Raw genomic sequence first — 27,999 nt, 5'->3', positions numbered from 1 at the left:
GTGTCGCAGATGCTCAAAAGTCAAAACACGATTACACGATAGCTCCGAGTTTTTGGGTCGATCTCGAGCTCGAGACCTCGAGTCAGCCAAAAGTCGACTCGGCTCGATTATACTCGTGGCTTTCTTTCTCCGCCAGTCGTACGATATTTCGGTGTCATAATTGCTCGAAATCCCCACCCGCCATTAAAACACTTCTCTTGCTCTCTTTTGAACGATTCACAAAGAGCGAACGTCATCGCTTTTGTGCTTTGGCTAGACCAAACGAAAAAGCCTCCACAGTGCTGCATGAAATTCGATTATATTTCAGAATTTCTTTGAATTTCAGGCTTTTCAGCTTCCTTATTCAAAATCCACATTGAATTTTTGGTTTCCATTACATGGGCCTTCATCTAATATCAATTCTGAGAAAAACTTAGTTTTCGTTTTTCATCGATGGATCACTACACGGTACTGGGACTGAGTCGGGACGCAAGCAAAGAAGAAATTAAGGAAGCTTTCAGGAAATTGGCTCTCAAATTCCACCCGGACAAACACTTGCAGTCACCGAAGGCTGTCAGGGACGGAGCGACTCTCAAATTCAAGCAGGTTTCAGAGGCTTACGAGGTTCTGGTAGACGACCGCAAGCGTTCAGACTATAATCGGACGTTTGGCTATTCTAATGCCAGAGGTGGAGTCGCAGGTGGTTATGGGTACGGTTATCATAGTGGGAATACATATAGACCTAGATACAGAACTCCGTCTGCTGCAAATGGGGTTAAAGGGGTCTTCAATTTTGATGCCATAGCTCTATTTCTAACACAACGTGGTTTTCTTCTCAACCTTGCCTTTGCGAGGTACTTTCTTTTCCTATTTTTTTTCTCCTTCATAAATCTTCTTTGCTTTGTTTGTCTGGTTAATCTTTTTCCTTTTGATCTTTGTTCTGCTTCCCTGGGGCACTAGCTGGTCTGCATGAAGAATAATTTGCCTCGTCATGTTCAAATTTACATTTAAGTTTCCCTAAATTGCCAACTAAACCAAATTCATAAGCCATGGCATCGTACTCTATTTCAAATCCAAGTTGTTCTCCTACCACTTCCCATCTCCTTTTGAACGGAATAGCTTTTTTAAACTTACTATAGATGACAAATGCATCCGTGAAACTCGTCAGGGTTGACAATACTTTCCTTTGGTGAGAACTGCATCCTTAAGGTTGATACTCCAGACATCTTTACATGTTAAACTTGCATGTTCTTTCATCTCCAAGGGAATAAGCTTTCAATCTGGATATCTCCAATTGAATATTTTGAGGAGGTATCTCTGTTTTGTAAGTCGAAAGAAGTTTTCATGTTTGTTGTGGATAAATGATAAGAGGGTGTTGACTGCAGATCCAAACTGGTGCTACCCTAGCTGTCCTTCATTAGGGACTCTTATGATAGTATAATCAAGCGAGTTCTTAAAGTCTTGGCAATCTGCACCTTCACCTTTTCTTAACATTGTGATGGTGGACAAATGTATGTGCAACAGATTGGAGAGATTGAAAACAGGTAAAAATAGTTTAAAGATAGAAATTAGGATGAAGGATAAATACAACTGGCCTTATTTGTGTAACAAACATGCTGAATGAAGATTTCAGCAATAAGAAATTAAAGTAGAATCCAATATAAGGAAAGAAAAAGAATTGCTGCTGTATTAGAGAGAAAACAACAAACTATAGATAAAGACTAGAAGAAAAGATAGATAATTCTCGCAATTACAATCCACTGGAAAATAACTTTCTTCTTCAATTACAATGAGTCTATTTATAGAATCAACATAAGAGGTTGGACCTCCATTTATAGATTTCAATTTAGCCTCAGAAACTGCTAGGAAACAATCCTAATTCAACCTGGATGAAGATAAATCTATATACAAACAATAGTACTCCGGTCCTGTGGAGGAGGGTGATGTGGCAAGGGCATAGTTTCTAGCTGCAGTATCTGGGGTTGAGAAGGCTAAAGAGTTGGGGATTAATAGACTGATCATCGAGGGAGACTCAAAAACTGTGATAAAATGGTTGCAGAAAGGGGAAGGGGTGACATGGTAGTTGAAGAATGATTTTAGAAGATTTAAATGGATGTCAACGAATTTGTCAATTCAGGTGGTTTGGGTTAGGAGATCGGCCAACAGTTTGGCAGATAGCTTAGCAAAGCAAGGGGTTCAAAGAACATATATGTTTTGGGAACATTTGTAATTCTGTCCTGGGTCAGCTTCTATGCTGATTTCTTTTGCAACTTCTTGTTGTTGTATCCTAAAGCATCTTAATTAATGATTTTTTTTTTCAGAGTTATTGATAAAAAAAAATCTATATATAACCAATAGGGATACTTGGGTTCCTCAAATAACTCAAAATTTCCATTACTAATCTTATTAAAACTAAATAAACCAAAATCAACTCAAAGATAGAATGAAAGTTTAGAAAGATTTGGACCCTGTCTCCAAATTCATATGATCTTGGTCTCATTAGATACATTGACAAAACAGCAAGTCAAACAGTCAGTATTTGATTCCTAAAACTTACGTTGATAGAAAAGTGATGGACCTGCAAATTCAGATTCTTGAAGCTTTAAAAGTAGTAAGATCCTTTTGAAACATTATAACACTTTATATTCTTTAGATGCACTCCTATAACAAAAAAAAAAGCTTCTTATTTTTTTGAAGCCTATGATAACAAAAAGCGAGAAATTAACAATAAATCGGACATAAATTGAACAAAAAAAAGAGAGACCCAAGATTTTTGAAGTTCCTTTTGGTGGAGACCCAAAATTTATGAAGGAGCACACATATGACAACCTTGCATTACTTTATACCTAACTTCATCACTACCTCATTAAACCACCCAAACAAGGCCCTAGGTGATTGCTTTATTCCATTATATTGCCTTTGATAGTCTACAACCTTATGCTCCTCTCCTGAGCAATACAGCTAAGGTGTTCCTCCTTGCATTCCACATCTTACAAATCGCCATGGAGAAAGGCATTCTTGATGTCAAGCTGGAACAGTGGCCAGTGGAAGTTTGCCAAGGGAAATAACTTGCAGGAATGCAAAAATTGTTCCTTTCTGTTTTTTTTTGAGTCAATCCTGAAATGGTTTTTTGGTTTGTTTAGTTGTAGTAGGATTGGTAGGGTGTTGTTATAACCATTCTAATTCTTATTAAGTGTCTTCATGAGTTACCTATAATTTTGGCAATTTTTTGAGTCTAAAGTAGAGTTTATAAAGGGATATATGACCATTATTTTAATCTATAAATAGAGTCATTATAATTTGAATTTTATGGTTGAATGAATAAAATATAATTTTGTTAGAAGTTACCTGCTGGTATGATCATGATATTCTTTCTCTTTTCTACCTCTTTATCTTTAAAGGTGCAATATGTCTCTTCTTTATTTATATCCGATTTTTTTTTTCATTTCATAATTTATATTTAATTCCCTACTTTACCAACACATTCACCCTAATAGGACTGTTCTCCTTCTGTTCCTACATAAATAGGCTTAATTCATGATTGTTTAATATGATTTTGAAATATCTAATGATAATACAATATAAGTAAATAAGTGTGACTTTATTACATCACAGAAACTGGCCTCTAGAGTATCTAGGTATGCCCTTGGGGGGAAACCAAAAATCAGAAAGCTTTTGGAAACCAGTTCTAGAGAGATTTACTTAGAAGCTGCCATTGTTGAAGAGAAATTATATATATATATATATATTTTTTTTGGGGGGGGGAGTAACCTTGATAAATTCCACCCTAGCAAACTTGCCCACTTATTTCTTCTCCACCTTTAGGATCCCGGCGAAAATAGCTAGATATTTTGGAAAGATAATGAGGGATTTTTTGTGGGAGCCAGGAGAAGAAAAGAGAGCCCATTTAGTGAAATGGCAACAAGTTTGTAAACCCAATGGCCAAGGAGCAAGGTGGCCTTGGTATAGGAAACCTGTTGAAGAAAAATACGCCCCTTCTAGGAAAATGGCTGTGAGAGATTCCCTCACAAAGAAGATAGGTTGTGGCATAGGATCATTAAAGCATTTATGGTGAAGTGGATAACCGTTTGGATGCAAAACTAGTCTCCCATGCAACTCCAAACTCCCCTTGGAAAGTAATCATTGATTTATTGCCAACCTTCCTTAACTTTATCTGTCTTGACATTGGGTGTGGAAATAAAGTGTTATTTTGGGAAGACCTATGGGTAGGGGATTTGCCCCTTAGTGTCCAGTTCCTTGAACTCTACTCCTTAGCCAACCTTAAGACTGAACCTGTTGCTAACTTTGGTGTGCTTTCAGATTTTGGGCTATCTTGGGACTTTGGGTTTAGAAGGGGTCTGAGAGATTATGAATGTGACTCCCTACTGCTCTTGGTTTCGACTTTGGAGGTCCACTTGGACCAGAATGTTGCTGACAGTATAATCTGGTCTCCAGCTTCTAATAGCTTATTTTCCTATGCCTCTTTCTTTAGTTTGCTTACTTATTCTGAAAATTTGGGGGTGAACTTTCCTGTGAGAGAAATATGGTGTAAACCAATCCCTCTTAAAGTACAAGCCTTATTTTGGGAAGTGTTTCTTGTGAAGGTAAACACCTGTGACGTACTATAGAAAAGAAGGCCGAATAAGTGCCTCTCTCCTCATAAGTGTGTTCTTTGTAAGGCTTGTGGTAAAACCCTACCCCATTTACTATTATCTTGCTCTTTTGTTTCTTGTATTCTTCTGCTCTTTCTTTTGTAGTAAGAGCGGCTGTGGTGTAGGCTATTTGGGAGGAAAGAAATCAAAGAATTTTCTCCGAGGAAAGCAAATAAAAGTAGGAAGTGATTGAAGCTATAAAAATCAAATCTGCACATTAGGTAAAAACTATGGAATTCTTTGGGAATGTCTCTATAAATGACATTCTAAGGAATTGGACTGAAGTGGTATAATAGTCGATCAAGACTACAATCAGTCTTGAATCCAAAAGTAAAAAGGGTTTCAGATGGAGAAAAGAAGAAGAAAAGAAGGAGAATAAGAAGGAGAAGCAGAAGTACACAAGGGTTTTAGAAAGGAGAGAGAGGGACAGATTGATGAATCTGCCGCCCCACTCTTAATATTTATATGTTTACTAATTGTAGAAAAAAGGCAGAATTGCCCTTAATGCTTACATGGCAAATAAACTAATAATAAGCTGAAATAACAAGCTGTGTGAAATAACTACCAGCTAACATCGACATAACTAACAAAGAAAACATGCTGTGCTGTCATACGAACATAGTGCGGACCACAGACGTGGGGCCCACATCGGTGTTCTCTACACCCCCCCTCAAGTTGGGAATAGATATTTGTCACTCCCAACTTGCATAGGACTGCCTCTAACTTCTTCATTGGAACAACCTTGGTGAGAAGATCTGCGAGCTACATGCTGGAGGTGATATACGGGAGACACACTTCTTGAGATGAAACCCTTTCTCTGACAAAATGTCAATCAACTTCGATATGCTTAGTTCTGTCATGTTGTACCGGATTGTGAGCTATATTAATAGCACCCTGATTATCGCAATACAGCATCAAGGGCTTCTCATAATCAATACCTAACTCTTCAAGTAATGACTTCAGCCATAGGATTTCAGCCACTCCATTAGCCATTGATCTATATTCAGCTTCAACACTAGAGTGAGAAACAACACTTTGTTTCTTACTCTTCCAATAGACAAGGTTACCTCCTACAAAGGCACAATATCCAAAGGTAGACCTCCTGTCATCAACACTCCCGGCCCAATCAACATCTGTGTAGACCTCTATTTTCATGTAATAATTATTTTTGAATAATATACCTCTACCTGGACATCTCTTCAAGTATGCTAATATTCTCTCAATTGCAAGGAGGTGAGTAGTTGTAGGAGAATGCATGTATTGACTGATAACATTGACTGCATAGCTGATGTCTGGTCGTGTGAGACAAAGATATAGGAGTTTCCCAACCAACCGTTGGAACATAGCTTTGTCTTCAAGAGACTCTCCACCCTCTGCACTGATCTTGTGATTTTGTTCAATGGGTGTATCTGCAGGCTTGACACCCAACTTTTTAGTTTTTGCTAACAGATCTAGAACATATTTCTTTTGAGAAATAAAGATCCCATGTTTAGATCTAGCAACCTCAATACCCAAGAAGTATCGTAGTGCACCCAGATCTTTCACCTCGAACTCTTGATGAAGGAGTTGTTTGAGGGACTCAATCTCACTATTATCATTCCTTGTCACCACAATATCATCCACATATGCAGCAAGCAGGGTTAAAGAAGAGTCCACTCTTTTAATGAACAATATATGGTCTGACTGGGCCTGTACATAGATGAATTTTCCAAGGGCTTGTCTGAATTTATCAAACTAAGCTCTGGGGGACTGTTTTAGTCCATACAAGGCTTTATTCAGCCAGAAAACCTTCTTACCTGTCTTTGCATCATAAAATCCAGGGGGTAATTGCATGTAGACTTCTTCTTGTAAGTCTCCATTTAGAAAGGCGTTTTTAACATCCATTTGGAACAAAGGCCAAGAATAGCTCGCTACAAGGGCTAACAGAACCCGAATAGTGGTCATCTTTGCAATTAGGGCAAAAGTCTCCAAGTAGTCTATACCATAAGTCTGAGTAAATCCTTTTGCAACTAACCGGGCTTTATACTTTTCAATGGAACCATCAACATTATGTTTCACGGTAAATACCCATCTACATCCAACCGATTTCTTTCCTTTGGGTTGGTCAACTAGCTCCCAAGTATTATTCCTCAGAAGGGCATCCATTTCGACCTTCATTGCATCTTTCCACTCAGGAACTGACAAGGCTTCCTGCATTGTTCTGGGGATAGGAATATTAGCAATGGAAGTGAGAAAGGACCTGTAAGAGGGAGACAAGCGATCATAGGACAGAAACTGAGAAATGCAATGAGCTGTGGATGGTGCAACGCCGTTTCCCTTTACGGACTGCAATAGGGAGGTCAAGGTCATTCGAAGAAAGTGAAGTAGCAACAGTGGAAGGTATCTTAGTGGGACCTGGATCTGATAAGGGGACTGTAGCACCTGGATCTGGATCCGCAGAAGGAACTGGGGCTGGCCTGGACTGCTGATGATCGAAATCAACCTGCCTCCACCGCTTGTGATAGATTTTCAGCTCCTGACACCTCTGACAACCCTCCCCATTACAACCCTCATCACTCAATGGAATGGGTAAAGGAACTTCAGATGAGTTAACTCCACTTTCACTGCTCTCCCCCTGAGGAAAAAACCCCCCATTCTCACTACTCTCCCCCTGAGGAGAAACCCTAGGGTAATAGGGTAACTCCTCAAAGAAAGTAACATCCATCGAGACAAATCTCCTCCCGGAAGTAGGTTCATAGCAGCAATAACCCTTTTGAGTTTGTGCATAACCGAGAAAAATGCATTTGGAGGCCTTAGGGTCAAATTTGGAACGATGAGGTCCAAGAATCTGAACAAAGAGGTGCAACCAAAGGTTTTAAGGGGAACAGTAAATAATTCTTCATCCGGGTATAGAAGGGTAAACGGAGGCTGGTTTCTCTCATTGCTTGAGGTTATTAACCTCACACTTCAATTCATAGGCTCTAGCAACATTTAGGGGTTGGGAGTAGGTTTCTTTCATTACATCCCAGATCTCCTTGGCTGTTTTTGCCCACAAATAGTTTCGGTTGATATGTGGCTGCATAGAGTTGCACAGCCATGTCATAACCAAGTAGTTCTCCTGAACCCACTTGGTATACATTTGGTCCTCCTTGGATGGTTCTTTCACATCTCCCAATAGGTAGCTAAGTTTTCCTCTTCCCCCAATAGCCATCATGGCCGATTGGGCCCATTCCAAGTAGTTGGATCCATCAAATCTCACAGTTGTAATCTGAAATGCAGTCTCAAACATATTACCAGAATTGCTAGTCCCAAAAACACCTTCCCCCTGATTCTTGAACTCCATTCTTGGTTAAGAATCAGTAATAAAAAACTGTTAGAGCTACTGTAATAGAAAACAACACTTAAACAACTGATCACGGTCAGCCTAGGTCTTCCACAAACAAGGGAAACAAAATTCTGTATGAACTCAGTTCGGATCTGATTGAAACCAATCGACAGTTCTGAATTTTAGGGTGAACCCAGTTCAGATCTGATCTGAAACCAATTGACAGTTCAGATTGTAAGCAGTCCAATTCTTGATAAAGGTTCTCACCCCCAAAACAGGCTTTGAATCCGAAACAGGTCTAGAACTCACTTAGAAAATAATCTGGAATGCTGAAACAGATTTAGGGTTTGATCGTAGGGTTAAGGAAATCTTTGTGAGAACAGAAACAGTGCTCAGCTGCACCTTCCAAATAGGTTCACAGTCAAATCTGGTCTAGGGTTAAGGACAAACCCTAAAAAAATCAGAGAACTCTGATCGCCTCTGAGAAAATAAACGAGAGCTCAGCCGCTCCTCCTAGATAAGTCCAACCTATCTTTGACTGATGATGATCTCAAGGGAAGATACAAACTTACCCAGAAAACTCTGATCGCCACCTTCAATCTTGGCCTGAACCCTAATATTGATCCTTTTAACCTTCTCTGATTCTTCCTGATTACCAAAACACTCTCCAAGCCTCTACAAGCCTTCGGACAGTTGCTAAACCCTTATGGTAACCTCCAAGAATCAGCTAACGAACAGTTCTTTCTAAGCTTCCAGCCCTAGGCACTTCTCATGTGGTCGGCTGGACTAGACACACATGAGAAACCCTAGATTGGCTCTGATACCAAGTAGTCGATCAAGACTACAATCAGTCTTGAATCCAAAAGTAAAAAGGGTTTTAGATGGAGAAAAGAAGAAGAAAAGAAGGAGAAGCAGAAGTACACAAGGGTTTTAGAAAGGTGAGAGAGGGACAGATTGATGAATTCGCCACCCCACTCTTAATATTTATATGTTTACTAATTGTAGAAAAAAGGCAGAATTGCCCTTAATGCTTACATTGCAAATAAACTAATAATAAGCTGAAATAACAAGCTGTCTGAAATAACTACTAGCTAACACTGACATAACTAACAAAGAATACATGCTGTGCTGTCATACGAACACAGTGGGGACCACAGACGTGGGGCCCACATCAATGTTCTCTACAGGTACAAATAGATTCATTAGAGAAAGTGTGAGAATGGATTGGAAACCACCTGCACCAAATAAACTAAAACTGAACCTTGATGGGAGTTCCTTTGGTAACCTGGGAAGAGTACGTATAGGGGGAGTGCCAAGAAATCATCATGGAGCAGTTGTGGCACTATTATCAGGACCAATTGGCATTAGGTGACTCAATTCAGGCTGAATATCTGTCTCTCCTACAAGGCTTGAAACTAGCTGAGTTGATTGGAGCAACAGAACTGGAAACTGAAGGAGATTCTCTCCTGGTTATAGCTTAGGAAAAGCAAATCAATTCAGCACCTTGGAAGCTCAGGTTTATCTTCGGAGAAATTGATGTACTTGCAAGGAGGTTTAACTCTCAGTTTGGATGGGTAAAAGGGGAAGCAAATGGATTGGCAGATATCCTAGCCAAACAAGGAGCAGATAGACTTACTTTATTTCCTGGAAAGAGTCAACCCAGGCAACTTGCTTCAAAGAAAAAGACCCAATAGTTGTTTATCTCCACATTGGTGTGTTCTTGCAAAGCTGCTGGTGAGTCTGGTTACCACTTACAAATATCCTGTGATTTGGCAAAAAATATTTAGGAATTGTTTGCTTCTTTGTTTGGGTGTAGGTGGATTTCCCCAATTAATGTGCAAGGCTTGTTTAATTCCTCTTCCTTCAACTGCCCAACAAAAAGGTCAAGGATCATGTGGAGATGTGTGAGAGTGTGAGAGCTGCTGTTTGTTGGACTATATGGGAAGAAAGAAACTCAAGGATTTTTCAACGGATGATATGTTAAGAAAATGGAAAGAAATTGCAAGTTCAGCCTAAGTTAAGAAGACCTTGAATCCCACATGGAACCCTCCACCTCTTGGTTTTATCAAACTAAATTTTGATGACAGCAGCATGGGGAATCCAGGGCCCTCGGGTATTGGGGGGGGGTTGCTAAGAGATGAGAAAGGGAATGTAATAGCTATGTTCTCTGGCCCAATTGGAGTGAGAGACTCCTTGAGGGCTGAGGTGTTCACAGCTTTGGAAGGGGTACAAAGGGCTAAAGACCTAAATGTCAAGAAACTGATTATAGAAGGGGATTCTAAGGTTGTAGTAACTGACTAAGAGAAGACACTTCTAAGCTTTGGAGCTACAGCAATGAATAGACAAAATTCAAATGGCTTATCAAGAATAAGTTCAGTGTACTTGGGTAAAGAGAAATGCAAACTCCTTTGCTGATGGATTAGCTAGTTAAGGGGTGAATAGGGATTCTGGTTTCTGGGCTCAGTTGTAATTGTTCTTTACATTTTGGGTGCCTGCCCACATTATTGGGAAGTTAAGATACTTTATTTCCTCTACCTTGTAAGCTTATTCCTATTTAATGAAATCTGTTGTTATATATATATTGGAATCTAGATCACTGCATTGCTGAAACTTCAAAACTCTTGTACTTTAATCAATAATTAATGAATTAAAAAAAGGTTTTATTTTCTGATAGAAAAAAACATATAAACTTCAATAACATTTCAACATCCAACCTGTTCTATGAGATCCAATTCTGTCCTTTGATAATACCAACTTATTGAAGAATTTATCTTGTCTAATCTTACAAGTTTCTTATTTGACAACTCTTATTGACAGGGGCCATTGCTTGGTGTAATGGTAAATTCTCAGGTTGACAAGGATGAAAACGTAGGTTTGAGTCTGACAGCTGCCACTTTATGAAAAAAATGCTAAAGTTTAAGTCTGTATTATTCTATGCTTCTGTTATGGGCCCGCGAATAAGATCTCGTCTCGGGTCGGTCCACGGGGAAAACCTCCCGTTTTCCCTTGTTCCTCCTTTTTCTTGAGGAACCTATCTTGGCGCCTTAATGGTGATTTGTTCAAGAGATCATCAACTCTCCTTGCTCTCTTTCTTGATTGAAATTTTCGATGATTTTATTCAATATTCTCAGCTCCTTAAATAGGAGATTACAAGAGATAAGAGTCCTACTTTTAGGAAGGCTCCCTACTAATCTATCCTACTGAACTGATAAGATAAGATAAGATAAGACTCCCTTAATCTATCCTACTGAACTGATAAGATAAGATAAGATAAGACTCCCTTAATCTATCCTACTGAACTGATAAGATAAGATAAGACTCCCTACTAATCCATACTACTGAACTAATAAGATAAGAACACTAAATAGATAAGACTCCTACTAATCCCTACTACTGAAAGCAGATAAGGCAAGAATACTGAATAGATAAGATAGGATGAGAGCACTAAATTGTTGCTGCTGAGAACACTAAATTACTGCTGCTGCTGCACTAAATTACTGCTGATGCTGCCGGTGTCCACATCAGCTTCGCATGACCTTAGACCTCAGATAGCTGGGTCCAACATTGAGTTATGGCCTTTTATTTGACAATTCTTATTGATCTAGGGATGAAGGGTTATTTTAGTTACATTCTATTCTTGAGAATATTATCTTCTATTTATTTCAATGATTTTTATGTTCAAAGATTCTCAAGCCATTTGATATGTGGTCTACTTATGGAATGGGAAAGCGTAGGTGTAATTAGGATGTGAGTTGCAGTCCAGTCTAAGTTATATGAATTTATTGAGATATTAAAGTACTTGATGGAATTTTTATGCTGTGCATGGATATGTCAAGTTTGATGAAAATATATCTAGTCTCGAATCTGATAATGAATATCCCTCTGCAGTTTTTTGTTAGGTGGGGCAGTTGTAATTGAAAGAAGTGGGGCAGTACTTTGGAAAATGCACAACTCTGGGGTATGTAAAAAATCTCGTCTGTTTGAATGTTTTGCTATGCATGTCATGGATGATAGTCCACATGTTTTTATTATATTTTACGACATTCTTAGATTCTTATTCTTCTATGTTAACTAATATCATAAATTCAGATCATCATCATCGTCAAAACCTTGTTCTATCTAATATTGGGTTGGCTATATGAATCTTGTTCCACCATTCCATTCTGTTCATCTCATATCCATTGTTAAATAATGGGCCCTTAAATCATTTCTCACTACTTCAGTTCATGTCTTTTTTGGTCTTCTTCCTTCACTTCTTCTAGTCCCTTCAATTCTTAACAGATAACTTCTTCTTGATGGTACTCTATATGGTCTTCTTTGCACATGTCCAAACCATCTTAGTCTACTTTGCCCTCATTTCATCCTTTATAGTTTCCCACTCATCCATCTAAACATTTGAATTTCTGCCACAATCATTTTTTTTTTCCGGACATGTTTTTTCTTGATTGCCTAACACTGCTTCATACAACTTTGCTGGCCTTATAATAATTGTTTTATAAAATTTTCCTTTTTTCAATGGTATTCTCTTATCACATAAGACTCCAAATACAATCCTCCATTTTGCTCGTCCCGCTGTAAATGCATGAGCAACATCCTCCTCAATCTTTCCCTTGCCATTGATCATTGAACCAAGGTAATGAAGTGGATCACGTTAAGTCATCTCTTGGTCTCTATTCCCAAGTGTACCCTGGTTTTCGCTCCTATTATTAAATTTACATTGCATATATACTCTGTTTTAGTCCTTATTTTTAAAACCTCTGTTTTCTAAGGTATTTGTCCATAAATCTAATTTTACATTTAATCCTTCTCTAGTTCTATTAATTAATACTAAGTCATTAGTAAACAACATGCACCATAGAAATGTTTAGTTAATACATCCATGATTAATGCCAATAAATAAGGGCTATGTGCTAGTACTTGGGTAAAGTTCCATTGCAATTGAAAACTCCAATATTTCTTCTATTTCTTCTACAGGTGTTGTAACATTGGTGTTTCGCCCTAATACATGTCTTTGATTAAGTCCATATTATCTATTTTACACTCCTTTCTTTTCCAAAACTCACCATATTCACATATTATCTTTCTAGATACTCTTATCGTATGCTTTATCTCAACCAATGAATACCATATGAAGATATCTCTTCCTTTGACTGAACTATTTTTTTTAGTTGTCTCAATAAAAAAGATAGATTTCATTGTCGATATCCTTGTCATAAAACAAAGTTGGTTTTCTGATATACTTGTTTCATGTCTAGGCTTTGTTCAATTACTTTCTCCAAAGTTTCATAGTGTTTATCATAAGTTTAATCTCATGATAATTATTAGAACTTTGTACATTGCATTTGTTTTTAAATAAGAAACCATGGTGTTCTTCATCCATTCATCTAGCATATTTTTTGTTTTCATTATCTTATTAAATAGTTTAATTATCTAAAATGGGCCTACCTCTCCTATGCCTTTCAAACTTCAATTGGGATACATCCAGTCCTAACACTTTTCCCATTATCTTATTTAAAAGATGTTGAATGAACTTCAATGAAGAATTTGTGAACTATTGGTGATTGTATTGGTTGCTTGTAGAATTAGGGAGATGATAGAGAAAGGAGAAAACTCAGTGTTGATAGCAAACTTATAAGGGCAGTTCAGTCAATGTGTTAATCAGGGAAATTTATGTAGACTTAGGTGCTAATATAAATATTAATGAAAGAAGCTACACCTCATACTCTTGACTCGTACAATTGTCTCTTCTTCCTCTCTATTATTCTCTACTTTCTTGTATCTTCTATTTTCTTCATATTAATGCCTCTCAAACATCACACATATTGGTCAAGTTGGTCTCAGAGATTGATTCTCATCTTATGCTGATTGTTAAAACTTTAGTTGGCTACTTATTTCATTGTTGCCAACTTCTGACATCAACAGGATAAACAGTCAGTCTAATCCACAAATAGAGTGAACCCTTGTTTTTGATGGCACATGGTTTTAGAAGAACATTGGTGTAATTTATATGGCAATTTGAATCTGTTATCATATTTATGTCCATTCTTTTCTATGAAAATTGAAAAAAAAATCCAGTTTTGAGTTCTTGGTTGATAGGACAAGATATATGGTAAATCTGCCAGATTAGTTTGATTCCTTTAGTCCATATGAAATTTTGGGATTCATTGAATGTTGTTTCACTTGATTTGAGTAAGGATCAATTTCTCCAAAATATTTTTTACCACCAAGCCTAAGAACTCTTTTGTTAATATGTTTGACTTGGTTTCTAGGGTTTGTGAACAAAAATCCTTTGTGGATCACAAGCCATGTATATCTGACCTGTTTGGGACAATTTTTCCGTTGTTGCCCCTCTTTTCTTGACCTCAGGACTCACCTTGTGAAGTGTACTTGATGAACAGTGTATCTGAATACATTCTTTTGGCCAAACCTTACTCTCGGTGGAGGGCTTGCCACAGTAAATTTTATAAACAATCGAAATAAGAAACAAATATATGGGGGGGGAGGGGGCATAGAACCCATAACCTGAAATCTATACAATGAGTTTATTCATTAATCAATACACAAAAAACATCCATGTGATCTCTAAGTTGCAAGAACAGACACAATCAATGCATAGATAGGGGTGTCAATTGGACTGGATTTGGTCCAATCCGGTCCAGTTGAATGTGAGTTCATTACAAATGGACCAGGTCCAATCCAATCCAATGAATATTTTGGACCATTTTGGACCGGTCTAATTCAATGTCTGGACTGTCCAATCTGTTCAAATTTGTTTTTATTTAGATTGGTTCTAACCTAAACCTGGTCGATTGACACCTATATTCTTATCTTCTATGAATGGACCAGATATTGGCTCAATCCAACTCAATCCAATATAAATTCATTATGGATGGACCAGGTCCAATCCAATCCAATAAATACTTTTGGACCATTAAATCTGGACTGGTCCAATTCAATGTCTTGTTGGTCCATCCAATCCGTCCAAATTGATTTTGGTTTGGGGGTCCAATCCAAAACTGGTCCATTGACACCCCTATACATAGATAGGGATTACCGATTCCATCCCACCCATCCAGCTGGATAAGTCACATAATGTTACTTGGTAACTCATCATGATCATTGAAGATCGTGTTCCTTCTCTCATCACATGCTAGATTAGCCAAAGTGTCTGCAACTTTATTTCCTTCCCTCAGTACATGGGTCACTTTAGTAATGCATAAAATCATGTTAGTCATTTTTTTTACAGATGAATAAAAAAAGAAATTTATAATAAAAGGTGATAAGTATGACCCCAGAACAAGAATATATCAAAGATAACCCTGTACAACACCCCTTTAAACCTTCTTGCTTTCCAAAAGAAAACTACCACCTGAACTATAGACACAAGACTCGACACCCATTCCTGACCGAAAAACACCCCCACCAGAACCCATAAATGGAAACAAACCCCTAAACATGCCTTCTAAAGAGTTATCTACTAACCTTTACCCCCACCTTCCCATTTTGCCTGATATCCCCACTCTCCCCACCATTCCTTCACCTTTTGCAAGAACCCTGGATGAATAAGCCACATATTTTCAAACCTAAATGGATAAGGGCCTCCTGCATCTTCTTGAAATACACAGATAGGCCAATGATCTGAAGTAAGTCTAGGAAGGGCCCTCCCTAACAATCTATCCCAATGCTCCTCCCAATCTAAGGTCACAAGGATATAGGATTATCTTGAAGGTTTGACAAGGTAAACTTTGTTTGTCCCAAAGATATTTCTTTAAGCTGAAATGAGTCAATGAAGCTATTAAACTATCTCACACTGGTTGTTATCCTTTGTCGTGGTCTATTAGACTCATCTGAAAACCTGATCACATTAAAATCTCCACCCAAACACCATGGCCCATCTCACAATCCCCTGATATCTTGCCAATTCCTCCCACATCATGTTTCTCTCTCTATACGAGTTAGGGCCATAGACATTGGTTAGCACTCACAAAAATCCATCCTCCACATTCTTTAATTTTAATGAAACAGTAAAATTCCCTAAAAGTTCCTCTAAACACTCCATTTTCTCCTCTTGCCACAAGTCATTATTCCTTCCGATGCATCCTAGTACGGTGCCATCTCACCCCATAAGCTTCTAATCCATCTTCTATCAATTAATTGCAGCTCTGATTCCTGGATCATCAGGATATTAGGTTTTTCTACTGAAGTGTTGTTTTTTGCTTTTTCGTCGTCTTACATTACTGTAATCTGGTGGGGGTGACATTTTATTTCCTTCCTAAATCAGCTTTGGTGTGGTTACAGGACATACCGTTAAGATCCTCTCCTCTTCAATACTTTCCTTGCTTTCTTCAATTTGACCAACCACTTCTTCCTTTCGATTCTTGTTATCCTTATAGCTGCTCCAGATTATTGCCATAAACTTGTCTAGAGTCTCTGTCATAATCTTCCAATCATGTCCCTTTCGCCCTTCTGGGAAACATACAATCTTCCTCCTATTTCTTCCAAGTCTTTCACAGAGCATAATGAACTGACGATTAATGTTATTTCTTTTCTCAACTGTATACTTCTTGCCTGTACTTCTCCATCCAAGAAGCCTCTCAGCCATTCAACTAAATCCCAAAACAGAAGCACTGTATATCTCTTGTCCTCTCTATTCTTCAATGTTATGTATAGGAATGGCAACGGGGTGGGACGGGGACGGGGAGCCACTTCCCATCCCTGCCCCCACGAAAATCCCCGTCCCAGTCCCCTCCCCCGCTAGCAGGGACAAGGCCATCCCTGCAGGGATCCCCATTCCCCGTGATTTTTTATACTGTCAGCTATTTTGTTTTTGTTTTTTATTTTATTTAAAAATTTAAAATAAAATAATTAAAAATTACAATTCTATTGACGAGGATTCAAATATATTCAAACATATTCAACCATATTTTTAAAAATACTAATATACATACATACATACATATATATATATATATATATATTTATTAGCGGAGATCCCCATGGGGCGGGGAGTGCTCTCCCCGTCTCCACTCCATCCCCACCAACGGGGAAGAAAATTTCCCCATCCCTGTCCCATCCGGGACAGGTCCCCGTGGGGACTGGGGAAATGGGGAAAATTGCCATCCCTAGTTATGTAGCCTCTGGCTTTTATTTCCTCAAGCAGAAATTGTTTCTTTCCCACTGTGATCTCCGTATTCTACTTGGTAGTTGAACAAAACACTTTCCCATCTTGTATGCTTCCTCTGTCTTTCTACTCTTTAGTATATGTAGTTGTCCTCAGTCCTCTATACCATTTGCAACATCAACCAAAGGACCCTGGTCCAACCATTTATCTAACAGAAGCTTATTCTTCCATCCTCAACCTTCTATGTAGGTTATTCCATCAATTCATCAATAAGGAGCCATTACTTGGTTTAATTGTATACAAGGTTTTGAAAGGCTAAAGCTGGAGGTAAGGCGGTTGGGTGTGATAGGGGTGAGGCCTAAGCCTTGAGGCGTTTTGTGGTGTAAGCCTGAAAGGCTCAAACAAAAGGCTTTGTTTGTAAGCTAGATTTTGGAGAAAGCCTAGGACTTGGCGGATTGGGATTGCTTATTGGAGGTTTTGAGAAGTTTTGGGTTTTGGAGACAGATGGTGTAAATGGATTAAGGGATGCATCAAGACTTGTCATTACTCTATTTTTGTGAATGGGATAGTTGTTGATCATTTCCCTACCCTTAGAGGAATTAGGCAAGGGGACCAAATTTCCCCATTCCTCTTCACTTTGATTGCAGATGTTCTTGGTAGACTAATCTCTGGGGCAGATTTTAGGAACTTGGTGGATGGAGAGTCGGTAGGGGTGTGTGCCAATCACTCACCTACAGTTTGCATATGATACTATCTTGTTCTATGAAGATGGACATAGTAAGTGGTCAATAAATTTGAAAATGGTGGTTCAATTATTCAAGAGAATGCCAAGCTTAATGGTGAATCTTGATAAGAGTTGCATTGCAGGGATAAATATGGATTAGAGGGAGATATCAGAAAATGCTGAAGTTTTAGATTGTGTGGTGTCTCAATGGCCTTTGATCTATTTGGAGCTTCCTTTGGGTGATAATCCAAGAAGTGTTAGTTTTTGGAATCCTATGGTGGAACGATTTACTAAAAGGTTGGCTTCTTGGAAGAAAAGCTATTTGTCCTTCGGGGGAAGAATCACATTGATTAGGTCTACTTTGGCCAATTTTCCAATGTACTACTTGTCAGTGTTCAAAATTCCTGAAGGAGTGAATGGAAAATCGGAAAATTTAATTAGGGACTTTTTATGGGAGCTAGGTGAGGAGAAGAATTGGTGAGAAGTAAGAAATTTGAGGGTCTTGGTTTGGGGAATATCCCAAAAAGGAACATGGCTCTTTTAGGGAAATGGTTGTAGAGATTTCCAGCTAAAAAGGATAAGTTGTGGGCTAAGGTGATTATTAGCATTCATGGGCTTGCGGCTAACGGATGGGATACTGAATTGTGGAATAGAGCAACAAGAGATTCACCTTGGAAATCCATCCAAGATATTCTTCCATTTTCCTTCCATTCATTAGATACAGCCTATGCTTGGGTAACCTTGTTAAATTCTGGGAACATCTGTGGTTGGGTGACTCACCTTTGAAGGAACAATTTCCTTCTCTTTTTAACGTGTCTAACCTTAAGGATGAGCTTGTCTATTCCTTCTTGTTACCTTTTAGCTCAAGTTCAGGCTATGCCGGGAATCTGGGGTTTAGGAGGGGTCTTAAGGATGCTGAATTGAGTTGTGTTTAAGTTTTACTTCATCATTTGGATTGTGTGTTCTTGAACCCTTCAGAGTCGGATTGTAGGTGTGAAGAGTCCCAATGATGTATCATATTCTATAGTCCCTGTTGTACTGTATTATACTTCTTGTTATTTTCTTCTTTAGTCCTGTGAGGGCTTTTATGTAAATATTTATTTTCTTCTTTAGTCCTGTAAGGCTCTCTGTAAATATCTTATATTTCGTATATATATTTGCTGGCTCTTGGGGTGGGATCAATTGATTCAGTTTTTCACCCCAGAACTGTGTTCTCTTCTCTTGTACGAACTGGTTGTGTGACATGGTATCAGAGCAGGTTGCTCTATAGTCTGTATCTACAACAAGTTCACTTACTAATTTTTCAAAGCTTGCTGGTCTCTGGACTCATCAACTGAAGCTAGGGTGGTTCTGATCAACTGTACACCTGAGTTACCCTGTTCTGCAATTTCACCAAGAGAAGACCTAACATAACTCTTTGGAAAGGCTGTTGTCTGAAGTGAAACTGTACTGGTTGTGTCACCCACAAGTATTGTGGGAGTTCTGTTCTCCTCTCTAGGGTGGTAATTTCTGAAAATCTGCACACACCAGGTTGGTGAATCCGCTCTTTTGTTCACTCAACTTGTTTTTCTTCTTCTTGGACCCTAGATTTGGTGTCACCCTAGGGCTTTCCTACTCCACAACTGCTCCGTTGAAGTTTTAAATCAGTTCTGGGGTGATTGTCTTATCTCATGGAAATGCACGAAACAACAAACTGTTTCCAAGACATCTACGGAAGCAGAGTACAGGGCAATGTCATCTGTATGCAGTGAAATTACTTGGCTTCAATCTCTATTCAGGGAACTGGGTCGCTCCTTCTCTACTCCTATCCCTCTGTATGCAAACAACACTAGTGCTATAAAGATTGCTTCTAATCCATCTTTCATGAAAGGATGAAGCACATTGAGGTGGACTGCCACTTTATCCAAGATTTGTTTCTTGTTGTCTCTATCTCTCTCCCTCATGTTGCTTCTGAGATGCAAGTTGCTGATATCTTCACAAAGGCCATGATGAGATCTAGACATTTATTCCTGGTGGGCAAACTGATGCTAATGCTTTTGCATTAGTTTGAGGGGAAGTGCGAAGAGTCCCAATGATGTTTCATATTCTGTAGTCCCTATTGTACTGTATTTTCCTTCTTGTTATTTTCTTCTTTAGTCCTCTGAGGGCTTTTATGTAAATATTTATTTTCTTCTTTAATCCTATAAGGACTTCTCTGTAAATAGCTTATATTTCATATATATATATATATATATATATATATATATACTAGCTCTTGGGGTAGGGTCAATTGATTTAGTTTTTCACCCCAGAACTGTATTTTCTTCTCTTGTACGAACTGGTTGTATGACAGTGGGATCTGGTATATTGATTCTCCTGGTTCCTTATCTTGTTCTTCTTTCTTCTCGGCCCTGACCCACCCTTACAATAGTTCAGTGATGGTTTTTCCAGTTAAGGAGGTTTGGAACAACCCTATTCTTCCTAAGGTTAGTGGTATCAATTGGGGAGTCTTCTTGGAAAGAATCAATACTTGTGATCTTCTTCAAAGAAAGAGACAAAATTGGTGCTTCCTTTGTAAGGCTAATGGTGAGACTTGCTACCACTTATTAATCTCCTGCACTTTTTTGTTCTATTTGGGAATGGTTTTTCTCTTTGTTTGGGTGCAAGTGGAACCCCCCACCAAGTGTATAAGGCTTGTTCGATTCTTCATTTGTCAGCTGGAGGAAGAAGAGAGGGAGAATTCTATGGAGGTGTATAAGGGCAGTAGTATGTTGGACAGTATGGGAATAAAGGAATCGAAGAATTTTCTCAGATAAGGGGCAGAGAACCAATCACTGAAGCCATTACCATTAGAGTGATCCATTGGGTTAAGTCCTTGAGCAATTTTGGTGATATTTCCACTAATGACTTGCTTAGAATGGGAGGAGGTAGCTGATTCTTTTCTTCCAAAAGTTGTTATCAGGTTGGTTTGGTTCCCACCTCCTTGTGGGTTTATTAGGTTGAATTTTGATGGTAGTAGAAAGAGGAATCTGGGCCCTTCAGGTACTGGAGGTGTTTTTCGGAATGAGGAGGGTGGAATTATTGCTCTCTACACGGGCCAATAGATGTGGGAGACTCTTTGAGGGCAGAAATCATGCGGTGATGGAAGGAATAAAAAATTGAAGGAGATGAGAATCAGAAGAGTGATCATAGAAGGGGATTCAAAGTTGATAGTAAACTAGCTGCAAAAAGAAGGGATTGGTTGGTGGAATTTTATCAATGAAAGGAGGAAGTTCAAGTGTTTGACACAAAATATAGATATCAAATTGCAGTGGGTTAAAAGGAGTGCAAATCCTTTTGCTGATGTTTTGGAAAAGAAAGGGGTGGGAAGGGATCAATTTTTTTGGACTGTTCTGTAACTTCAGTATTCTTTTGTCATCTTGGAGAGAGCTAAGAGAGTTTATCCACCTTTAGCATTCCTATGGGAGTTGCAAACAAATAGAGAAAAACAATGCGAGATTTCTTGTGGAATCCAGAAGGCTTAAAGAAATATCATTTAGTTAAATAGGAAATAGTGACTAGATGTAGAGAGCAGGGTGGTCTTGGGATAGGTAACCTAAAATTGAGAAATCTAGCGCTTCTAGGAAAGTGGATTTGGAGCTTTCCTTTTGAGTAGGATAGGTTGTGGCAGAAGGTGATCATAAGCATTCAATGGACAAGTTATAAACAGTTCAGATGCTGGCCTTGATCTGAGAGCTTTACGTTCCTCCCCTTGGAAAGCAATTAGTGGTATTCTTCCCTTGTTTATTCCTTTTGTCAAATATAAACAGTTCATGTACTAAAATGTGCTTTTGGGAAGACATTTGGTTAGGGGAAACCTCGCTTAAGGATAGATTCTCTTCTATCTACTCCCTTTCCTTGTATAAAACTAAACCAATTTCCTTAATCCTTGTTTATGATTAAAAATATATGATGTAAAAAAACAATATAAATAAATATAAAACTTGAGGGTGGGGGGCAGATTTGACAGATGGCCAACTCCACATAAATTCAAATTTAAGTTGTTCTGGTTATGGGGAGGAGTTAAGCAATCACCCCACGTATGAAGAGTGAGGAGGTTGCTCTAACCTCCCTACCCCATAACTGTCTCCCTCTATATAAGGGGGAGAGGAGAAGAAAATTGAGTGGCAGATAGAGAGAAGGGAGAAGAGAAAGAGATAAGAAAGAGAAAAAAAGAAGAGAGAGGAAGAGAAGAAATAGAGGAGGGAATTTGAAGTTTGGCTGATTGAGGTGTAAGGATAGGCTTACACAAGTATAAATCATATCCTTTTCCTCTATCCTTTTAAATTTTAAATTTTACCTACTTCAATCCTTATCTTATTCTCTCTCTCTCTTTCTCTCTCTCTAGAGTTCTATTAGAACTCTAAATCTTATCACTAGAGTTTTATTAGTGTTCTTTCTTTCACTCTTTCTTTAATTAGTTGTATTATATCCGGTGGATTTTATCCACCACAAAAGAAATATTAAAACAAATAAAAAAATTAATTAACACTTGGGAATCACTGCCCTGTTCGGTGGATCTTATTCACCTCAAAGAACAGGATTCTCAGTGGATTTCTTAGTTTGTTACAACAAACTTTAAATAAAACCAATACCTGGGACCCATTGTTTGGTTCGATGGATTTTATCCACCTTAGAAGAGCAGAACTTTCAGTGAACTGCCCAGTATTACAGCAAATAAAAACAAAAGAAGGAAAACAAAAAGTCATGCTTGGGACCCACTATGATTAATGGGTTGTCAAGTATTTCAACAAATGTACTGACATTTGTAAACAAAAACAAAATAAAGTCAATATGCAGCATAATATATTCGGTGGGTCGCATCCACTTGAAAAGATATACTCCACTATTATAACAGATACATAATCAAGTTTTGATGGGTTCCACCCATAATTGGGGGTAGGGGTGTAAATGGATTGGATTCGAATCGGAGCAGGCAATATCTGAATTCGAATCCGATTAGAAAATCCGATATTCGATATCCGACGGATATTGAAAATTAATATTTGAATTCGAATCTGATTAAATATTCAAATATTTGATTGTATTCGAATTCGATTAATTAATTATTTTAGATAATTAATAAATATATAAAATAAATATTTTAATGATATAAAGTATATAAATTATTTATATAACTTAATTATTATCTATAAATCATGTAAAGTATTTTATATATTATATATAAGAATTAAATAATCGGTCGAATTCGGATATTTATCGAATCGAATAAGGTCATATCCGAATTCGACCGATTAGATATTCGATTTATCCGAATTCGATTCGATTATGTCGAATATTGAATTCGAAATTGGATTTTCGAATACCGTTTACACCCCTAATTGGGGGACTCATTGTCACATTCGATGGATCTTATCCACCTCAAAAGATGGTCAACAATGGACCATCTACTATCATAACAATGTTAAAAGATTTAGTTGGGTCCCATTCAGCATAATAGGTCCCACTACCAAATTAGCAGTGGATCCCACCTATAAACACTCACTGTGGAAATATTTTGGCAGTGGACCCACTATGAAAATATTTAAGTTTAAAATCTTGAAGTGGGCCACACCCACTAACAAATCAAGCTAGTAGGTCCCACTTGTCAGCGGGGCTCACTGCTAAAATATTTAAGTTTGGTCCCACTGTCAAAATATTTAAGTTTAAAATCTTAAAGTGGGCCACACCCACTAACAAATCAACCTAGTGGGTCCTACCTATCAGCGGGGCCCACTGTCAAAATATTTAAGTTCAAAACATTAAAGTGGGCAATGCCTACTATCAAATCAAACTAGTGGGTCCCACCTGTCAGTGGGGCCCACTATCAAAATATTTAAGTTTAAAAATATTAAGGTGGGTCATAACCACCACCAAATCAGTATAGTGGGTCCCACTTTTTACTGATTAACGGGACTCACTGTTAAGATGTATAAGTTTAAATACATAAGTACCCAATGGTGCATGGGTCCCATGACCTATTTACCAATTGTGGGGCCCACTCATGGATATAACCCACTAAGAGTCCAAGCTGATGGGACTACTTATACCTGTTTTTGGGTTTGACCCTTACAAAGTAGCTCTTTCACATAAAATCAAAATCAAAGGGTATTTCCTTCATGGAATATAATTTAGGGGTTTAAGCAGACAGTGCATACTTATACACCCTGAATAGGGAAACCCTAATTCTACTCAAGTTCTTTTTTTTTTATGAATTATGATCAAAACAGTCCTTTACAATGGAAATGTTTGGATGGTTTGCTTTCTCTCTTGAGTAATGTTTTCTTGGATCCTTGCTTGTCTGACAATTGAGAAGGGTCTATTTCTGCTTTAGATCTTTTTTCTTACGCCTCTTTCTTTAATGCCCTATGCCGTCCTCCAATCCTCGGGGCAAGAATATCTTTTCCAGCTAATAGGTTTGGTGCACTCCAGTATCTCCACGAGTTAGGGCCTTCTACTGGGAAGTGGTGCTCATTAGGTTTGGTGCTCTATAAAACATGCTATAAAAGAGGAGACCAAATTGGTGTCTCCCCTTACATCTGCTTCCTCTGCTTTGACTGTGATGAGACAGCAACCCACTTACTATTCTCCTGCTTCATTGCTTCTTGTATTTGGATATGATTTTCTAATCTTCTTGGTTGTGGGTGGTTACCTCTACTTGTGTTTCTGGTCTTTTTGATACAAACGTTTTTAGGCAGCCAATGAAAAAGGGTAGAACAATGTGGAGGGCTGTAAGGGCATCAATAGTTTGGGTTCTTTGGGAAGAAAGAAACAATAGAATCTTCCAAGAAAAGGCAAGATCAAAGGAAGAGCTAATAGATATCATCACCTTCAAGGTTACTAATTGGATGAAAACTTTGGAGTTGTTCAAAGATTATTCATTTGATGATATTTTAAGGAGTTGGATGGCAATTGCAACTTCTTCAGCAATAAAGGCTTTGATACAAGAGAGTTGGGCCCCACCAACAAGTCAAAGGTTCAAGCTAAATTTTGATGGAAGCTCTTATGGCAACCAGGGTCCTTCGGGTATTGGTGAAGTAACAAGAGATGGTGACAACAAGCTAGTGGTTTTATATTCCAGGCCTATAGGGGAGGGAGATCTCTTAGGGCTGAAGTTTTAGCTCTTCCCCAAAGGCTAAGATTATTGAAACAATTGGGTCTTAGACAGGTGGGAGTAGAAGGTGATTCAAAGATGGTAATAGGATGGTTACAACCAGGCAGTATGAGGATATGGAATTATAGGTAGACCCTAAGGGAGATTAGAAGCTGATGTGGGCAGAAAAAAAATTACATGCAACACTTAAAGTGTACATCATTAAGCACAAGAAATACCAAGCTGAAAACAACAAAACAAGTTGAATTTTTAGGGAGTTCAGACCTGAACCTGAAGTAAAATTCTTGGAACGGTTCTGCTACAGTAACAAATAGCATCAAGTTGGCCTCTTGCACGGACACACAACAATAGAGGGATTGGAAGGTGCCAAAATGGGTTGACTCTTCAAAACCCAAGCTCCCAATACTTGAAAACCTTAATTGGGGCTGAGCTAAAACTCAAACAAGAGAGAAAGAACTAAACTACAGAAACAACCCCCTTCTTTTTTATAAGACTCAATGGCTTGTTTGAGAAACCAATTAAAATATTTACACATAAGCCCCTAGAATGTTTCCCTTTCACAAACAACTCCTTAAGAACAAAGCTAACTTCAAACAAACCCCCCAAAAGATAACTTTTGTTACAAAAAGACCCAAGAGACCAAAACCCAACAGATGTGCACCCAATTGCCCCTAACCAGAATCTAAATTATAAAATGGTGAAAATTCCTCTCTGGTCCCAAACTGTCAACAAAGCTACCCAAAAACAACAATTTGGGATCTTACTACAAAAAACATGGAAAACAGAATACATTCTCATGTTTTTTTTTTTTCATTTTTCTTCTTTTTATTCCTTTTTCTTTTGTTCTCTATTTTTTATGTTTCTTTTTTTTTGGCCTCAGCAGAAGCCTTTCAAGAGAGATTAATGTTTCTTTTAAGCGGGTTAGGAGGTTAGCAAATAGTTTGGCTGATGGATTTGCAAGACAAGTGGTAAATAGAGTTGGATTGCTTTGGGTTGAACTGTAATTCTGAAGTCTTTTGTGATTTTAGTACCCTTTGCTATGGGGCATAACCTCTGTAATGTTTTTAAAGTTAATCTATTGAAAGTTACCGTTTCCTATCCAAAAAAAAAAAAACTAGAGCCACTACTATTAGAACATATTCAAATAACTAAGTTATATCAAATTCATCATTCCAAAAACGCCATATCTTATTGGTAAAACTAATAATTTGGATGGATCAGCTATTGGTTCCACATCAGTAAATAAAGCAACACCATGAAGTGTAATCAACTTTTTTAATCTTCTCATTGTAGGGGTGCTACTAATCCCTCCCATATTCCAAAACATTCCATTCATGTTTGAGTTAGATCAGACTTACCTAGGCCGATCTGAGAACACGTGGATCTCCTTGCTTCCTCACTAATCAATGGTTTCTCTTTCTCCCCTCTTTTCTTATTCTTCAGTCTTATTTGGTTTCAATTCATTCATTGAGTTCATACTGTTCCCAATTTGCTCTCCATCTGACAAAAAAGGAAGACAGGGTGGTAATTGAAACCAGTTTCTGAATACAGTTGGCTGGCTGCTAATTGTCAACCATTGGTTTTCCTGTGACAAACTGTTTTTACTGCACACTGAATTCAGTAATCAATTCAAACGGGATTGGGGATGTTCTCCAAAGTTTCTCATCGGTTGACCACTACACCTTTTCCCATTATTTGACAAGACTGTTAAATATTTCCTTCCGATTTGTAGAATTGTTAAATGTGCTTTATCAAACTCTGCCCATCTAATGCAATTAGGATATTTTTGTCCACCCTAACTTTCATCCAGTTCAGCAGGTACCTGGACATCTCAAGATTAGAAAAGTAAAGATACTTGGGCTTTTAAATTCTGAACTTCTGGTAGTGCTAGTAGCATATGAACAACACCTGAAGTAAGATTTGCATGCAAGCCAATGTGCTCTTAAGAGATTCCCAAGAGTTTTGGAATTCATGAACCATTACTGCCTACCATCCCATCAGTGTAACTACTAAATGTTCTTTTGTTACCTTCAAATTTTTTGCCCTGGGACCATCTTTAAGTTGTATTAGTCATCCTAGAAGGGACATCTTATGAGTCAATACAGATGGACCTGCAAATGGATGCAAAACTGCTATTACCTTACAACCTAATAGCTATTTTGTCCATCTGCTTTGCATAGGAGAGAATTATGGCCTTAATGCTTGCATGGTAACATCCAGGTTTAGTTCCTTTTCCCAGTTATAATTAAAGAATAAAAGAATATAGAGATCAGATTGTACAAGCATAGACCCATGAAATGTTTTTGAACTTTATTATCAAAGAAATAACTTATAATAATTATTAACAAATAAATACTTATAATGAAATGTTGAAAGAAGTAATCCAAACCTCAGAAGATACAAGTGTCATCTGATATTGATGTCAATACAACAGGTACTAATACTATTTCTGAATTCTTGAAGGTATTATAATTGCGATATAGTTATCCTAAAGTAGGTTTTCATTTTTATTCATAATAAATGAATTTATATTACTTTGACCGTATGTAGTTTAATCTTTGCATCTATTGGACCAAATTATCCATACAAGGAAGTTTTTAATTAGATGAATTGCAACAGATTATGAAGGAAACATTTGTTTTTTTTTTTTTTTGTTTTTAAAGAAAACGTGTTCCTTCTTTGCGTTTCAAAGCATGATCTTTTAAACAAATGGAATGAATTCCCTTAAGATGTTTTGTTGAATAAACTAAGTTTGGCATGCAGAAATCATTTGAAGAAGCCATGGAGTCCATTGAAAAAATGAGGCAGAAAGATACTAGCTGAGGAGGTTAGCTGCCTTTCTTGTGTTTCTTCAAAATTTCCTTTAGTTTCCCATCCATAAAGTTCACTTAAAATTATCTAGCAAGGACTTTCCTCTGTATAATAATGTGTATATTTAAGTTGATATGATGGTACATATAGGCCAACAACTATGTGCCTTTTGTTTCATTTTACTAAAGAACTGTCACATATAAGTTGTTCTAAGCATGGTCAAAGAGTAAGAAATGTTTGAAGGTGAGAAGGAGATGCCTTTTCCGATATTTTCTT

General features: G+C 37.8%; 1 protein-coding gene across 1 annotated transcript; it reads left to right on the top strand.

The window, feature by feature from the left end:
• LOC148860783 (Chaperone DnaJ-domain superfamily protein) lies at window positions 1-27,992 on the top strand. The gene is made up of 3 exons (XM_088941034.1): window positions 1-833; window positions 11,824-11,893; window positions 27,676-27,992. The coding sequence occupies exons 1-3, from the start codon at window positions 433-435 to the stop codon at window positions 27,733-27,735; spliced, it is 531 nt and encodes a 176-aa protein (XP_088797160.1). The 5' UTR covers window positions 1-432; the 3' UTR covers window positions 27,736-27,992.
• The last annotated feature ends 7 nt before the right edge of the window (window positions 27,993-27,999 follow it).

Source organism: Nelumbo lutea, chromosome 4, assembly GCF_056320005.1.
Source record: "Nelumbo lutea isolate HS-2025 chromosome 4, American lotus-T2T, whole genome shotgun sequence".
In the NCBI taxonomy this organism is placed as follows: domain Eukaryota; kingdom Viridiplantae; phylum Streptophyta; class Magnoliopsida; order Proteales; family Nelumbonaceae; genus Nelumbo; species Nelumbo lutea.
Note: the sequence above shows the minus strand (reverse complement) of the source record. Positions and strands in the feature narration are given on the sequence as shown.

Excerpts from the sequence above, each read along its gene's own strand:
- LOC148860783 (XM_088941034.1), top strand. The coding sequence starts at position 433 with ATGGATCACTACACGGTACTGGGACTGAGTCGGGACGCAAGCAAAGAA. Across the intron at positions 834-11,823 it reads CTCAACCTTGCCTTTGCGAG|TTTTTTGTTAGGTGGGGCAG; the intron begins GTACTTTCTTTT and ends ATCCCTCTGCAG. Across the intron at positions 11,894-27,675 it reads GGAAAATGCACAACTCTGGG|AAATCATTTGAAGAAGCCAT; the intron begins GTATGTAAAAAA and ends TTTGGCATGCAG.